This window comes from Eumetopias jubatus, unplaced genomic scaffold (assembly GCF_037043125.1).
Source record: "Eumetopias jubatus isolate StellerSeaLion01/CBP00866 unplaced genomic scaffold, mEumJub1_p1.0 scaffold_6, whole genome shotgun sequence".
Taxonomy (NCBI): Eukaryota; Metazoa; Chordata; class Mammalia; order Carnivora; family Otariidae; genus Eumetopias; species Eumetopias jubatus.
Window position 1 is genome coordinate 138432110 of NW_028274812.1, and position 16561 is coordinate 138448670.

General features: G+C 43.8%; 1 protein-coding gene across 4 annotated transcripts in view; it reads right to left on the reverse strand.

Moving 5' to 3' along the window:
- The window catches only part of KIF13A (kinesin family member 13A), a 100855-nt gene that overhangs the window by 34955 nt on the left and 49339 nt on the right, over positions 1-16561 (reverse strand). For all 4 annotated transcript variants that reach the window (XM_028107471.2, XM_028107469.2, XM_028107470.2 and 1 more), the window contains exons 14-19: positions 11142-11355; positions 6934-7096; positions 5059-5199; positions 4134-4283; positions 1961-2122; positions 1264-1437 (exon numbers count right to left, since the gene is read on the reverse strand). In XM_028107471.2, the coding sequence (XP_027963272.2) occupies positions 1264-1437; positions 1961-2122; positions 4134-4283; positions 5059-5199; positions 6934-7096; positions 11142-11355 (1004 nt within the window). The remainder of the gene's footprint in view (positions 1-1263; positions 1438-1960; positions 2123-4133; positions 4284-5058; positions 5200-6933; positions 7097-11141; positions 11356-16561) is intronic.

Consider the following 16561-nt stretch of genomic DNA (forward strand, 5'->3'; position numbering starts at 1 on the left):
AACAGACTTGGTGAATATAGGTGAAAGAAAAAAAAGAGTGGACTATTTGTTTTCAGAAAAAGAAAGACCTGACAGTCTTTTACCTATGTGAAATTTGATAGGTGTAGAGCCAGAGAGAAAAAGCACAATTTCCAAAGGAAAGGACTTGGAGTATCTGTTAAGAATTGTGCAAGGAAAAACAAAATTACAACAGAACGTAGTGTCTGTCTGTCAGTCAGAAACAACCTGTGGGCAGTCTGACGTGAAAACCAGGAAGGGTGGCTGATGGTCACACGACAAGGCCAAGCAACAGTCACCAAAAATTCACCTTGTCCACTGACATTTTCTTTAAAAACTCATTTGGCACATTAGAATACGATGCTTGGAGTGTTATACCATATTCCAAAGATTGGAAAGAGGTTCACCTATATTAAAGGGTCTAATTCTGCAATATACATAACGTGACCACATTTTTTATAAAAAAAAAAATTTCTAAAGACGTTATGCCATGCATGATGGTAAGAGACTGTATCTATGCCCATTGCTGTGTGAACATATATTGACCACACACAGATAAAAGTTGGAGGGCACAGAAAATAGTTTATCAAAATGTATACAAATGTCACTAGCCATTACACCTTTAGGGCCTAAGACTTCAGGGAAAGGGCTTTCAGATTTTATTTTATTTTATTTATTTATTTTTAAAGATTTTATTTATTTATTTGACAGAGAGACACAGCAAGAGAGGGAACACAAGCAGGGGGAGTGGGAGAGGGAGAAACAAGGCTTCCCGCTGAGCAGGGAGTCTGGATGTGGGGCTCGATCCCAGGACCCTGGGATCACGACCTGAGCCGAAGGCAGATCCTTAATGACCGAGCCACCCAGGCGCCCCCAGATTTTATTTTAAAACTTCCCATCTGAGGGGCGCTTGGGTGGCTCAGTTGTTAACCATCTGCCTTCGGTTCAGGTCATGATCCCGGGGTCCTGGGATCGAGCCCCGCATCGGGCTCCCTGCTCGGCAGGAGGCCTGCTTCTCCCTCTCCCACTCCCCCTGCTTGTGTTCCCTCTCTCGCTGTGTCTCTCTGTCAAATAAATAAATAAAATCTTTAAAAAACAAAACAACTGAATTTGTACTGAAGTACATTTTGAGGTTAAAAAGTGCAACACACATATTACCTTTATTAAACATTCTTATGGGGGGAACTTGTAAGTTACAAGGAGAGTTTTGAATGGCACCCAGGTCCATTGCCTCCCGTGTAACTCATCTTGTAATGGCGCCCATACCTTACAATGAGAGAAGGTGACGGTGTATTGGGCGTCCCTGGACTGAGGCGAAGGCACCTCGGGGTCCACCACCGGGGCCGCCACCGTAGATTCACACTGGTCCCAGAATGTGTATTGACAGAAGACAAAATTTGAGAGGTTTAAGGGCAGCCCAGTTGCCTCTTTAATTTTTACCTAAAGAGATTAAAAGAAAAAAAATGCAATGTAATTCTGATAGAAAAAACATTAACCTACACATGCTTACTTCCAAAACTTCTATTTTAAGAGTCAGCGTTGAAATACGTAAATCAGTTATCCATTTGACATGTGAAAACATCTGGCACGTGAAGGGTTCCACTTATAATCAGTCTGTACCAGGACCACCACTGCAGCACGCGAGCCTGGCAACAAACATACACATCCTCTCAAATTTTCCTAGTGGCTGAGCTTCCGACACAGAAGCAACCTTTACTAGAAAAGCACGATTCCTTGAACAATGTATACTTCCTGCCGCCAAAAGCACGTGGGCTTTTTAAAATTTCATCAACTGGCATCAGAAAGTGTGCTCTACTTCTGGAAAAAGTACTGCCCGCCATGGTATTTGTGGTCAGAAAGCTTATCGTTTACTACGCTCTACAAAAAACTCCCAAGATCTTCTGTCGAACTGCTCTGGCTGAACACGGTGGTTTATCGGCGCCCGCCCACCCTGTCCTCTCACCCGGCATGTCAGTTTCCTGACCCGGTGAACGACCTCCCCGCTGTTGTCCACGACTTCAAGGCTCCCGCCTTCGCTGGAGTTCTCCGAGGAGTCATCCTCCACCACGCGCTCCGGGACGGCCCCTGTCACTCGCATCACTTCCACGTGGAGACGCCCAGCAACCTGCGGCAGGGACCAAAGGCCTGTGGGTTACAGGCATCGTGTGCACAAGCCTGACCTGAGATGGAGAGCACGCCGCCAGGGCCCCTGGCTGCTACTGGGTATGCTCCGGCGATGGGAAACTCACGTCTTCCACAGCCAGTCCTTCCATCACCTGCCCCTGCAATCACCCTGCCTGACTTGGAGCCAAACCTGCCTCTCTGCCACTTGCCTTCTGGAGTCATCTTCCTTCTCATCCTTCTTTACCGGCAGCCCATGAACAGAGTAAAGGCAGCTCTCGTATTCTACCTGGAGTGGTTTATTTTCCACTTCATATGTATTCCTTCATTTAGTCTGCTGACCAAACACCTGCCTCATGGGACTACCGAGACAAATAGTAGAGCTACGTGCAGGTTGTGATGGGTTAAATTGATCCAGGAATCAGCCCAGTGCCAGGAACTGCACGAAACACTGCATTTACAACAGTAAACCAAAAGACACGGTCACCAGGCTCCTGGAGAGTCTACTCTCTTGGGAGCAGAGAATGGGTATGTGACTCACACTCGGGCTGGGAGCAGGGTGGAGGCAGGCTCCACGGCGGAAGGAGACCCATCCCAGGAGGAACGGCAAACACAAGGACAAAGTTATAAGGAAACAGTTCCTTTAAAGCTGTTCCCCCCTCCACAAAAGGCTTAACATGTCAACATCCTGGTGGTCCTCTGGACAGGAGTTAGGTTAGCAGTGCCCCTCTTCCAGCTGGATGCCCAGAACTGAACTGAAGGACAAGAATTATCCCGCACTTGGCACCCTCAGAGCGCTATAACTGGCCAAGTTATCTTTCATAACATGGGTTAAGGTTGCAGTGGCTGGAGCTGTGAAGGTGACACGTCCTGGCAGTGTTGCTGTTGTCTTAAATAGTAAGGCCCATTTTTAAAGGGAGTCAGACCCAACTGCCATTGGCAGCAGAGACTTGAGAAATTCGTCAATGGTCTTGGACGAGTGAGACCGATATGGAGGAATCAGAGGAGGGGGAATGACAGAAATCAGTTTGAAGACAATAGTTCTCAAGGTTTTTTTCAATGGTCTTTGAGAATTAATACATTTTTAATATAATTTCAGAGGGATGAATGGAACACTTAAAGCCCAGCCCAGATCCTGGCTTAAGAACTGAGTCACTGGATTCCTTTGCCACAGGAGCTGTGCCCATTTTTCACATGGGAAAAAGCAATTCCAGCCCACTGGGCTTCTAGAGCAGAATGTCCCCAGGGGGGCTGCCACACACAGAATGTGAGCTGTGCACGTACACGCCACAGCTGGGAACCTGGGCTCTGCTTCCTGGTTCACTCTGGGCAGAATGGCATCCTGCTCACAGCCTGCCTCAAGGATCACAAGAGATAACTAAGTATTTCAAGTCTGCACGTTATGGAAGGGCAAGCTACAGAATAACGATGTTACTAAATTTAAAATAAAAACATCAGTTGATGAAATGGATAAAAATCAAACAGTTTGAACTTGAGTATTTTCTAAAATGTCTTAGGCCTACATAATAAGGTCAATACTTATAAGTAACTGAAATGTGAAGTATTTTGTTTTCTTTTGTTTTTTAAAAGGGGTTAAGCTTGTTTTCCTTGAATACTTTAGATTTCAAAATAATGCTACCAAGTTGTATCTTGTGAAGACCACACAGGGGCCGGGAAGGAATTTTGAGTATATTACAAACATAAGAGATTAAAGGGAGATAAATAGGCGGATAGAGCTGAATCTGGTTTCCAAAAGATTTCTAATTTGATTAAAACAAAGAAAAAAACTCATGAACCATAAATAAACATGTTATGATAATCTTATATGGTTTTAATCTTATAATCTTAAAAAACCCTGATTTAATTTTGATAGTTTCTATTGATACGAGCGAAGAAAGTGATCCTGACTATTCACCCTAGTTTCCTGATATACCTCAAGAGAATAACTTACATTGGATTCACACAGACAGATACACACCCTTTAACTGTTTCCTTCAAGGATAGCTTGTCCTTACCTCCCCCTGCTGGCTGATGATAGGAACTGCATACTGAAGTTTCACGTCATAGAAGAGACACTCCAAGAACACATTAGCGACGCCAATTAGGTTGTGATTCTCTTGGGCTTCATAGAAAGGGTCACCTCGTTTTCCACAGAGACGCTTTGCCTAATGAGGGGGGCGTGGGGGAGGCGAGTAGGAAACAAAACACCAACTTGGATAATATTATTTAAAACTAGCACTTAAAAAATGTTTCTTGAAAAAGAAAGCATTTATCCAAAGAAATTTAAAAAGTAGTAGTACAATCATGTCGCAAAAATAAAACAAAAGTAGCACATGGGAAGGACTCGACAGCTGGGGGACTACATGATGTCTGCGGGGAGAGCTCTTCCTTAGTTACTGCCTCTCTTCCCTATCACACCCCCCATGCAGCCCTTTTCACTCCATTCCCTGTGCTTTGCCTCATTTCTTTCACCGAGGTTTCTTTTCCATTACTAGTATCCAAAAAGATGGATTGTGCTTTCTAAAATTATTTGTAATCTCCCCAGCCACGATCACAGCTGGGGGAGCATGAACACATGCTAATGAATACGAAATCCATGCTGGCTCCATCCATGTGGATTTGTCACAACACTGACCAAACAGCACAGATTCGCTTTGTTCTATTTCATTTCACTTGAAATGTAGCAAAAACTCCTGCCAACTAAGAATATGTCACGTGTTCTCTTCATTCAGTTCCTGTCCATGTGGGGATCGCATGTTCTATGACTGATTCAACTTAGCACCCCTTCCAAGGTCACTTCTATGTTACTTTTCTAATATCAATGTCCAAAGTACGACCGCAGATAGTCACCACCACGCGTGTGTGTGTTCTGACGGTGATGATCACTTACATTCTGCGCTTTCAACATGGTCAAATCTCCTTGACATTTATCTCTTTTACCTCAGGAATTTTTTCCTTCCATTCTTGATAAAGGTCTCTCATATCAATTAATTTATTCTCCAGCTTCTCAATGGTCCAAACTTGGGTGCCCTTTCCTTTCCTCCTCACTTGAATAGCTGGCTCACTCACGATGGCTCCTCTCTGCAGAGTGAAGGAAAACAAAAACACACAACAAACCAAATGAGCCTTGTTATGGCTTTTTGGATTGTTAAATAAATATGTTATTGTCAAGTAGCAAGTTTGAAAAAGACTCAGCAATGTATACAGACAGAAGATGAAATTCTACCACCTAAGGAACATTCTGGCTTATTTTCAACTAAGATGCAAAAAGATTAATGAAATCTTCTGTGTACACCCATGCACATGCTTTTTACTTTTATCATAAGCAGAACCAAACAAAACTGTGAATCTCCTATCCTGATCCTCTCTCCACAGTTTTTATATTATGGTCATCTTCTTGTGTTGTTAAATATTCCTCACAGACATGATTTTTTTCTTTTAAAAAAGATTTTATTTATTTATTTGAGAGAAAGAGGGAAAGAAAGAGAGCATGAGCAGGGGGCAGAGGGAGGAGCAGGCAGCCGGACGCAGAGGCTTGATCCCAGGACCCTGGGATCATGACCTGAGCCAAAGGCAGACGCTTAACGACTGAGCCACCCAGGCGCCCCTCATAGACGTGATTTTTAATGGCAACAGAGAAATCTATTATTTGTATATACCACTCATCTGACAAATTATTATATTGTTCAACATCACGGCTATTTCAAATTTTTGCTACTATAAAGGCCATTATGATAAGCATCCTTCTACAAAAAGCACGTGATCTTTATGAACACTTCTATGACCGTGGACTTAAGATAAATTTCTCAAAGAACTGCTTGGTCAAAGAACTAAAATACAGAAAGATTAATGAAATACTCCCTGACTCATTTCTAGTTTGCTTGCTGGAGGCAAACAAACGGATGAAAAATTATTTTCTTTTGAGGCTTCTTCTTAAAGGAAAAAAAAAATCCTTCAAGTTGAAATGATGGTAAACTTCCCAGTGACTGCAAAAAGTTGTTCTGTGTACAAAAAAAGTCTTATACAAGTCTTCCTTTCTTGTAGAATCCACTCTTAAAAATGGTACTATAACAAAACATATACTTCTCATTCCAGAAAGGATCATTCATAGGAAAGAGAAAAGCAAGAGGAATTACTTATATATATTTCTAATTTTAACATATCTGAGGGCACATATACTCTGGGGGGGGTCTATAGAGGAAATCTTTTTTTTTATTTTTAATTTTTACTGTTGAAGCCTAGTTGGCAAACAATGTTATATTAATATGGAGGAAGTCTTTTTTTTTTTTTTAAAGATTTTTATTTATTTATTTGACAGAGAGGGACACAGCGAGAGAGGGAACACAAGCAGGGGGAGTGGGAGAGGGAGAAGCAGGCTTCCCGCGGAGCAGGGAGCCCGATGTGGGGCTCGATCCCAGGACCCTGGGATCATGACCTGAGCCGAAGGCAGATGCTTAATGACTGAGCCACCGAGGCGCCCCTCTTTTTTTTTAAGATTTTATTTATTTATTTGACAGAGAGCATAAGCAGGGGGAGCAGGAGAGGGAGACGGAGAAGCAGACTCCCCCCTGAGCAGGGAGCCGGATGAGGGGCTCGATCCCAGGACCCCAGGATTATGACCTGAGCCGAAGGCAGACGTTTAACCGACTGAGCCACCCAGGTGCCCCAATATAGAGGAAGTCTTAAAAAGAATAAATACACTGGCTCACATCAAGATCTCCTCATGGATGTTCTTTTGGACGTCAGGTGTGTATTCTATCTTACAGTACATTAAGTTGTGCATTTTGCTCTCATTTTCTTTAAAAACACTCTTACCTTCCTATTGGCGCTGAGGTTTGCGGCAGGGATCTGCAGAGTCACTTGGTAGTCAGTGAGCTTGCTCATTTCCTCAGCTAAGAAGTTCGCCTCCCTTACCAAGGTGTTAGCTTTCACGAGCTGCTCGCGCAGCTTTGCCAGGCTTTGACGGAAGAGCTCATCCCTGCGGGGTAGCGAAAAAGGAAATGAGAACATCTGAAAGAAAAGGAAACTGTAATCCTGGTTCTAAGTGAGTCATAGTATTAGAAAGTGGTAGAAAACTCCTTTCAGGAGATAATTTTCAACTGTTTTTGTCCAAAAAAAAAAAAAAAGTGTTTTTTTGTTTTTTGTTTTGTTTTGTTTTTTTAATGTTTCCTTCCTCCCACAAGGGTACTGTGGGCTCCCTATTGGTCACCACTGATGAGGAGCAAAATAGGTGAAGAGACTTAACTAAAAACCGTATTTTAAATCCTCTAACATTTGAAAACTGCTAGATTTTGATATGTTGCTGCCAAAAAACCAATCAAGGAATTCTGGAGGGAAAAGAACTGATTATGATTTGTGTGCTTCTGGGGCTGGGGGGAAGGGGAGAGGAATCTGGGGTCCATAAGGAGAAAGCGTTTCACACGATTTCTTCAGCTGGTAAAAGGCGAGAAGCGGGGGTTTTCTGTGGCAGCAGGAATTCAACTTTTCAACTCCACACAATAGCGCTTTGTGGTGAGACCTTCCCTAATGTTCTGATGCTGAATACAGGTCAAAACCCTTACCTGCTCTCCCAGCCCCACGTGCTCTGTCTCAGTAGCATTTGTCCTAGTTAGACTCTCATTTATTTGTATAATTATCTGAGCTTCAGGCACACTGGGGCAAGAACCAGGTCTTTTTTGGTCTGTCATTACAGCTAGTTCCTGGACAAGTGCGTGGGATACCCCCAAACTACCCAGTGAGTGAAAGGAATGGTACTTTTGGGTTCTACCTGTGAGTCTGGACTCAGAGGTAACCCAGACTAACAGACTGCTTATCTAGCCTCATGTAGCTTCTCTCTTCTACCATTTACACACCTGCCCTTACTTCGTGGGACAATGAGGAGCTTGGAACACCCAATCTCTACTCCTTTCTCATCACCTTAGAAGTGATACAGGAGGCCGACTGCAAGATGTTAATATAAAGTTAACCTAAACCATATGACACATGCATCCCATCTGCCTGGGTTTTCTAAGTGGTATTACCATCTTTTTTTCAGTTACCCAAACTTGACTTCTCCTGGCCAGCTCCGTCTTTTCTCTTTTCCACAACATCCAGAAAAAAAGCCTTGTTGATTCTCCCTTTGAAATATCTCCTAAATCTCTCTCTCTATTGTTTTCATAGCCCCTGGGTCCTGGCTCCCATCCCTGCCCCCCATAACCTCACAGCCCCCCCCACTCTTCCCCTTCCCTCCCAGTCACATAAACCCCTGCCTGTCTCAGGTCAGTCCTCAGTTCAAAGCCTCCTCTGCGCCCTACAGAACAGCTTTGGACTTAGCTTTCCATCCTCCTCTGTAAGTCACCTTTTAGACCAAACAAAACAGCTCTCATGTAATCCCCTAAACACACCTTCCTCTTCTCCATGGCTTCCCATTTGTTTGTGCCAACCTGCCCGTTCAAAATGCCTCCCACGTCCTGTCCGCCCGTCCAGTCGCCACCCTTCAAACTCGCTTGAAATCCTTCCTTCTCCATGAACTTGCTGTAGAAAGCTCCAGAGAACGGGGTCCCACCCTGCAGTAACCACCACAGCTCCTCCGGCACTCCCTGCCCAGGCACCCACCTGTTTATCACAGATCCCCTGCCCCTGGAAGTTATTCTTCAGCTCAGGGATCAATGACAAAGGGATAATTATGCAATTGCAACACTTCCTATTGTTGGATGAAACTGTTTTTTTAATTTACTATTAGGATGTACTTTTCACATATTTGTATCTTGCTCTACACTCCATTGTAAGTGTCCAGAAAGAAGAATCGGCATCTCTGGTTTTCTTTGTAATTCTCACTAGCTCTTAAATATACTTGATTTTCAGCCCCTCAACATTTACTTAGGTATGAGTCCCTCAGTATTTCACAAGCCATCCACATTTATTTAGGTCAGAGTCCCAGCTTCTAATATAACAATCCATCGTTAATGACATCTTAATTTTATCCAGTGACTCTGGTGAAATCGATACTGTAACCATTCTCCTCTCCTTGGATGACGTCCCCAAAGTATCATCCTTGCTACTCTCCTTATTTTTAAGAACTTGAGCCTCAAAGAAAATCAATTTGGACTCAAGTGGGGAAAAAAAATTTTAACACCTGACTGAAAAACACTATCATTAAAAACAATCCACTTTTTCTGTTGCATCTTTTTTGTCTTTTACCATCTTCAGGACAGAGAAGTAATTAGGGAGACTGAACAGAAAGGCATCAGTGGGTCCAATCACAATTACTTTCAAGCCCACTGTCGCTGAGAAGGAAGCCACCAGCTCGCAGTAAAGGCAGAGAAGGCAGCTCTTCAGAAAAAGCACCATCTGGTAACCTTTGCCTCTTTTACCCAGGCACATTAAAAGAGAATGTGTTACAAGTAGGATAAATCTTCACACTTCAGTATCCAGACAGATGAGTGGGCAACTCCTGGGGAAAATGCCACTGACTCTTTTCTCTGAATTTAGAACAATCAAGTGCATTATCGTGGCAAGCCTGGTGTGCAGGGCTGGGCTCCTTTTCTCCCTCTGCTCCTCTTAGGGGTCATTTTCCCTGGATGTGGCTCTAGTTTAAGTGTCTCACTGCTCGTGAGAGATGCAGTGTGGCTGCAAGAATCAGAGACTGGTCCTGGCGTCAGACGGCCATGGCTTTGATCTCACTGCCCCAACATGCCAGCTAAGGGACTCTAGGAGGCAGCTTGTCAGTTTGCATCCAAAGTCTTAATATTTTCCCTACACTTTGACCTGGCAATTCTACTTCTAGGACTCTGTAATAAGAAGCTAAATAATGGGGTGCCTGGGTGCCTCTGGGTGCCTCAGTCATTAAGCGTCTGCCTTGTGCTCAGGTCATGATCCTGGGGTCGTGGGATCGAGTCCCCCAACGGGCTCCTTGCTCAGTGGGGAGCCTGCTTCTCCCTCTCCTTCCTGCCCATGATCTCTCTCGCTGTCTGTCTCTCTCAAATAAATAAACTCTTTAGAAAAAAGAAGATAAATAATGATGTTCACAGTAATTTGTGCACATGGTTGTTCTTTGCAGCATTATTTACGAAAGCAAAAATTTTAGTAAGAACTAAATATCCAACAATGTGAAACTAATTCAAAAATTATTCTGTGTCATACAAAGGAATTCGGCCTCTAATATAATATAGTATTGGTTGTTTAAAACAATGAAAATGTTCACAAATAAATGTTAAGTGCAAAAAGAATATTGCAAAATATATGTGTGAATGTTTATACTAAAAAAAATGATTTTAGGGGAATCATTCAACCCCTCGCAGCCTGTTTGCTCATGTGTGAAATGGGGTACAAATGACCAAACAGAGTGGCAGTTGTGAAGATGAGATGAATATATGTAAAGCACTTGGTGCCTGGACCATGCTCTGTAAACACCAAATGCTACTTTTGTGACTGCTCTTAGTAAAGGGACTACAGGCAGATCTGGGTTCACACGCTGGCCTTCTCACCGGCCAGGCGGGTGACTGAGGACACGTAAAGTGAGCACGCTATCTACGGGACGGACAGAACCGCCCCTCTGGCACAGTCTGCGGGACTGTTAGGTCAGCACCGCGCCTAGACTGCAGTAAGAACACGACAGAATCCACAAGTGACGTACTCTCCTCACGGCCGATGCTTCTCCCACCGGCACCTCAGTTGAGATAAATATTTAAAAGCCATAAATTCGGAAAATTCACATTTAGTAGATCTCTTAATGTTACAGTTGTATTTAGAGAGAATCCAAAGTAAGAGAAATTTAAAGATGAGGAATGCTTTGATGCTACAGGAGCGTTCCAACTTTCTTTCAGTACCTCCCGGTGGTGCTGTCACATGGTGCCATTTTTACTGAAGGGTAAGGGGGCGAGGGGTGGTCTTTAACAACTAACATTGCAGTAAACATCCTGCGGGTGGACAGTATCTCTCAAAGGAAGAGGCAACTGCTAACGACCCAGATCTGGGACGAAGATTTCCTTCCTTGCTAGGCTGATGCCCCTGGTGACCCTGGGTTCCCCAGGCCCCGTTCTTACCTCTCCTCTGCCCACTGGGTCACCTTCTGCTGAGCTGTCTGGCCGCTGTAGGCCAGGCGGTCGGGGCCGCTGCTCGGGGGCCGCCGCTCCGGGGACAGCTGCTGACGGAGCTGCTCCAGCTCCCGCTCATACATGAGCCGCTGCTCCTCGAGGGCACTCCTCTTCTCCTCCAGGTACTGTTTCTCCAGCACCTGAACCACGTTTTGCACTGGGTCTGGGGAGCCAAGAGACAAGGCAAGGTGACTTCGGTGCTGGGCACGACAGGGCAGCCAGCCGGTGCTTCTTCCAGCAAGAATCATCTCCCTGCTCAGAATCTAGCCTTTCCAGATGCCTTCTCTGAGCGGCCGAGGGGCCCCTCCAGATGAGATCCTCCCAACGGCCTTTTTGCTAACATTTCAGATAACTGCCTTACATGTAAACATTCCCCACATCTACTGTGCTTCAATTTGATGAGCTCATCCTCCTGTTTAGATGGATCAGTAATTCACTACAAGAAGACGCTAGAGGGGATGTGCTTCTACCCATTGAGAAAAAACTTCATGAAATCGAAGACAGCTTCAAAGACAGAGCCACACAAGATTTCATTTTTATGGTAGTCAATTTCTATGCCCATTTAGCATCAGTTTTAGTATATGGTGAAGGGTTTATATTTCTGATTTCAACCACCTATCTCATTACTCCTGAATTTCTATCATGGAGAGGAAACTTCTAGATCACAGCATATGCTTGAAAATATTGAGTGTATGGTCTGGCAATTTCTCAGGTGCTGATATCCAGGAGGGCAATTCACATGCAAAAAGAAAAGAAAAGCAGAAAAAAAGGAGGAAGGAGGAATTCACTTGTAAAAACAAAAGGCTGTTTTTGACTTAATGCTTTTGCAGACCAAGAGATCAGCAACATACATGTGGTGAACAAGTATAGAAATACGTTGTTCGAAGGGGCCATGGCCATGGCCAGCAGTGGTTGTGGTGTAGGTAGCGGTCACTGGCTGAGGCTGGACATTAGCTTGGCAATGACCACTGATCTGGATGCTGTGGAGAAAGGAGGTACTGACTATATGTCCAAAGGAGAAAGTTACCGGCATCTCTAAGTGAGTAGACTGCAGGGAAACAATATGTCAGACTATCTGGATGGCAAATAAGAAAACCACCATCCCAGTATTTCCTCCTGGAAGCACATGAGATGGGGAGGACATGCATTCATATTCTCAGACTGGCCTGCAACTCACACCTTTGCCTGTGATTCAAATAGTGCTATTTGTGTTGTTCCCACAGACTGACTCTCAGTTTAATTTCCAGGACAGAGTGGGAAATGAAGAGGACAAGACGAATTTTTCTATCATCCAATGATGGTTCCTGACTGACCTTTCCAGAAGACCCTACTGATCAATTTGTGGATTAACCATGTAAATTATACTTATCTTCTATGTAAGCAATAAGAGAAAGAGACAGTATGTTAGCTTAAAAAATAAGGTTAAATTATACAAAACAAAAAGTAGAAAGCAATTTAAGAAATCACCAGAGATCTACACAGAGTACAGGTGAGTTGTTTTAATAAAAAATGACAACCACATGGCAATAAGAATTCTACTAGCTACTGACCACCACTCAGGTAGAAGCACTGCACCCTTTCCATGCATCATCTCATGAAAGCCTTGCACCATACCTGAGGGTGGATATATTCCCATTTTAAGGATGCTGACCTAAGATCACAGAGCTAGTAAGCAACAGAGCCAGGTTCTGAACTCAGATCAGAGCTAACCATCTGAGGTTGGACATCAATTCACTAATAAACTGATACAGTATTCTTATCTCCAATGTTTTGCTCAGAATTAGTACTCTGTTAAAGAGTAGATATTTGAAAAAAATACTGTTCTTTGCAGATATAAAATTCTAAAACTCAGCATTTTTCCAAAGCAGAAATAGTTTTCTTCACAGAGTCCTGACAGGGAGTCCCTAAAATATACCACCTGAAAATCTGATGGAAAATGAACTAAAAATTACCAAACTCTTAAACAAAGACAGACCATGGAGAGGGAAGAGCTTTTCGTACATAAGACATCTATATACTCTAAAGCATTAGAACTTCTGATCTTGCCCTGTAAATTTATGAAAAAATATATGAATAATATGATGAAGGAGTCTGAAGAAATTTTAAATGTAAGGGCTAGAGAAGAAAAGTTGTCTCAGAATTACTTTAAAAATGCATTTCTCAAACAATACGTACTTTTTCCCTTTTAGGCTCTAGGTTTAAAAAAGGAAGGATAGGGTCTTCACCATCCATTTATACTTCCATGGAGCCTGGTTTTTCAAGAGCCCTACCTTAGTGTTCATAAATCTTTTCCAGAGAGAGAAAACTGGAGAATACACCGTTTGATAAAAATTAATATTCTAAGATTTTTGCTAAAAGACACCAGGTAAGACATTTAATCCTTATTTCTGCTTGTTAGTCCATCGTGTGTGGAAACACACATGATCCCAAATGGCTGAGAGGATTTCACCCCGAGGTTCCATGATAATGCAGAGGCAACGTGACCAAAGTTGCTTTAAACTGCTTTGGCAGATGCCATGACCTAACACCCTGACATAACTATTCACCAGGCTTCATCAGTGGCCACAAACCCAAGAAGCAGTTATAGAAGAGGGAACAACTCAAAGCATCCCTCCCCTGAGCCTGCCACCATAGCCCGGCAAGCCCTGCCCCGGGGCCCTAGGACAGACCTCACTATACAGAGCCTGGGTAGAGATACAGAGGCTAAGATTTCCCTCTGTATGTCTGTCCATCTTTCCCTTTTTGAACCTCCTATCTCAACACAAGTCTTTCTCTTAGACATATTTGATGATATTGTCTTTTCAATGAGCCAGTTTCAAGCCTTTATCATTATACAGCATATTTATCAATAGATCATCCTACTCAGCAGGTCAATCTGACTCTATGATATGGCTTAGGACAGAAGCCAAAGACTATTTATAGCCTATTCTCAACCAACCAGTCATCAAAAAATTGTCCAGTTTTTTTTTTCTCCCTATCATTTTCTTCCTCTTGAATGAAGGGTTTCAAAACTCAGTGAGCCTGGAGCCTAAAGCCAAGATACCAAAGAGGGAAATGTTCTAGGAAGAGAGAAAGGACCACATTTATTATGGTATAGAATGTTCTCTCTTCGTTAGTTTATTCTTTATCTCGGTATGTAACTGTGCAATGTGCTCAGACTTATTTATAGGTCCCGAGAATGGAGAAGAGAGGGTGCTACCAGTAGAGGCTAGGCTGGAGGACACTGATGTGATAACCAACAGTATTCACTCACACCCAGGTGCCCAATGCGCTAAACTGAAGGGAAGTAAATCCTTTGGGAAAAAACGAAAAAACAACTCTTAATCCCAGATGGAATAAACTCAATGACTCTTCACCAGCCCCTTCATTGCTCTTTACTTCAGAGTTACCACTGACTCTGGTGGTCAGAATAAGATGAGTGCCTCATTATTCTGAACCTTCGGGACGAACACATTATCATCCACAGACACTGGGTTTGCTTCTACTCCTAATTCCAATGAATGGGGTTTTCGATCATGATTTAGAGACTTGAAAATACATCATCCTCGTCTCTTACTGGGATGATGCAGGTCAATCGATATCTGCAAGAACAGAGGCCTGAACTGCTGAGCTCCCAACGGTCATCCAGCCTTTAGTAACAGGAGCAATAGTGCAGTAACAATGTCTGTGCTGGTGGAAGTACAGGGAAAGGACAGCTACCAGAGTTTAACCAAGGGGAAGGCAATGGAGCTGGGACACGGGGAGGTAGGGGTCACGACTTAGAAGGGCACACGCCTCAATCAGGAATACAGAGTGCTTCTGTCAGGCAGAAAACTTCCACTTCTTCCCAATCATGTTAGTTCGATTTTGCCGAAGCAGAAGCACAAGCATCAGTCAGCAGCCCTGCTAACAACCAGTCAAGCTCCCCCATGCTAATGCCAATCAGTTAAAACCTTTATCCCAGTGTTTGTGGAGGAGCTTCGTCTGAAACCACATGAGAGGGAAGAGAATCTTCAAATAGGACCACCAGGGGGACGACCACCAGGCAGACAGGCTTAGGATCGGGAAGCCACCTAGTGGTAGAGGTGAATTCCATGAACACTAGCGGGCCCCCCACGTTTCGTCACTGAGTCAGAGCACACCAGAGGGAAGCCCCACTTATGCGGGGAATTGGGGAAACACTACTCTGAAACAGACAAAATCAACACTGGGGAACAAGGCTTGTTCTGGAAGACAAAAGGGTAACTCATGTTAATACCATAAGCCAGGCCACCGGTGACTAACTGGTTTGGCTAAGAGGATTGGAGGAATTAACAAACACTCACCAAATACTCATCAGTTATTCAGGGCTTTAATATAAATATGATAAGAATGTAGTGACTGAATAAAATTAGAAATGTGTGATGTGGGACGTAAATGATTAAATTGGTAGCACCTGGATACGTTGCTGTTAGACAACAGAGACATCCAGAATTCTGTAATATCATGTAAAGAAAGAAGGTTCTCCCAACAGGCATTCTGCACCTGGGGTTTGGGGCCCGCACCCTCCTGTCACACCCTGTATCTATTCGGGCTCCCAAAAATTACTCAGAGGAGACTTGTTGCTCGGGCATGTCGGAAAATGGCCCATTAATGTGATTCTGATGTCTGAACATCACTTTGGAATGTCTTTTGTGATTCCTCCCAACTGGGTGAGCAAGTAGCAGAGTGGACTGCAGCCTGATTTCTAGCTATGGTCCAGTCTGTGGTGAAGCGTCCAAAACCCCAGCAGCTAATCTGCATCCCTAATCTCACTGATGTTCTTTTTTGGTGGTGGTCTCTATTCTTCATATTAAATACACCATACTTGTTTTTCCATCTAGCCTTTTCTTCATACTTCATTTTTATAATGGAAAAGAGGGGGGTCCTTGGGGCTAAAAATCCAGAGAGATTAAAAACGTCGTCTTTATTCCCAATTTGTGTGTGAGAGAGAGCATGAGCGGGGAGGGGGGGGAGGGCGCGCAGAATCCCCAATTTGATATGCCAGAGTTCCGACTGACATTCTCCAGCCACGCTCACATTCTTCTCAGGTCGACTCACAGATAGAGTGCAAAAGTCAGGGTTTCAGGGGAGAGCCCCACTGGGAAACTGTGATGCTCTCCCTGTACCATGTCAGGCAGAGGCTCCCGGAGGTCCTCCTTGGTTCGAGGTAGGGATCCTTAGGTATTCAAAGAACTCCTGATTGGGAAAGTGAAAGGAGACAAAGTCCAAAAACAAACTTTCTCAGGTGCTCCTTATATTTCCCTGTCAAATAGTTCTGGTCACGGAAATGCTGCCTCGTGCTTGGTAGGAGAGGAACTTTCCTGTCCTGCTTCTAGTCCCCAGGCAAAAGCCTGATGACAAGAGACTGA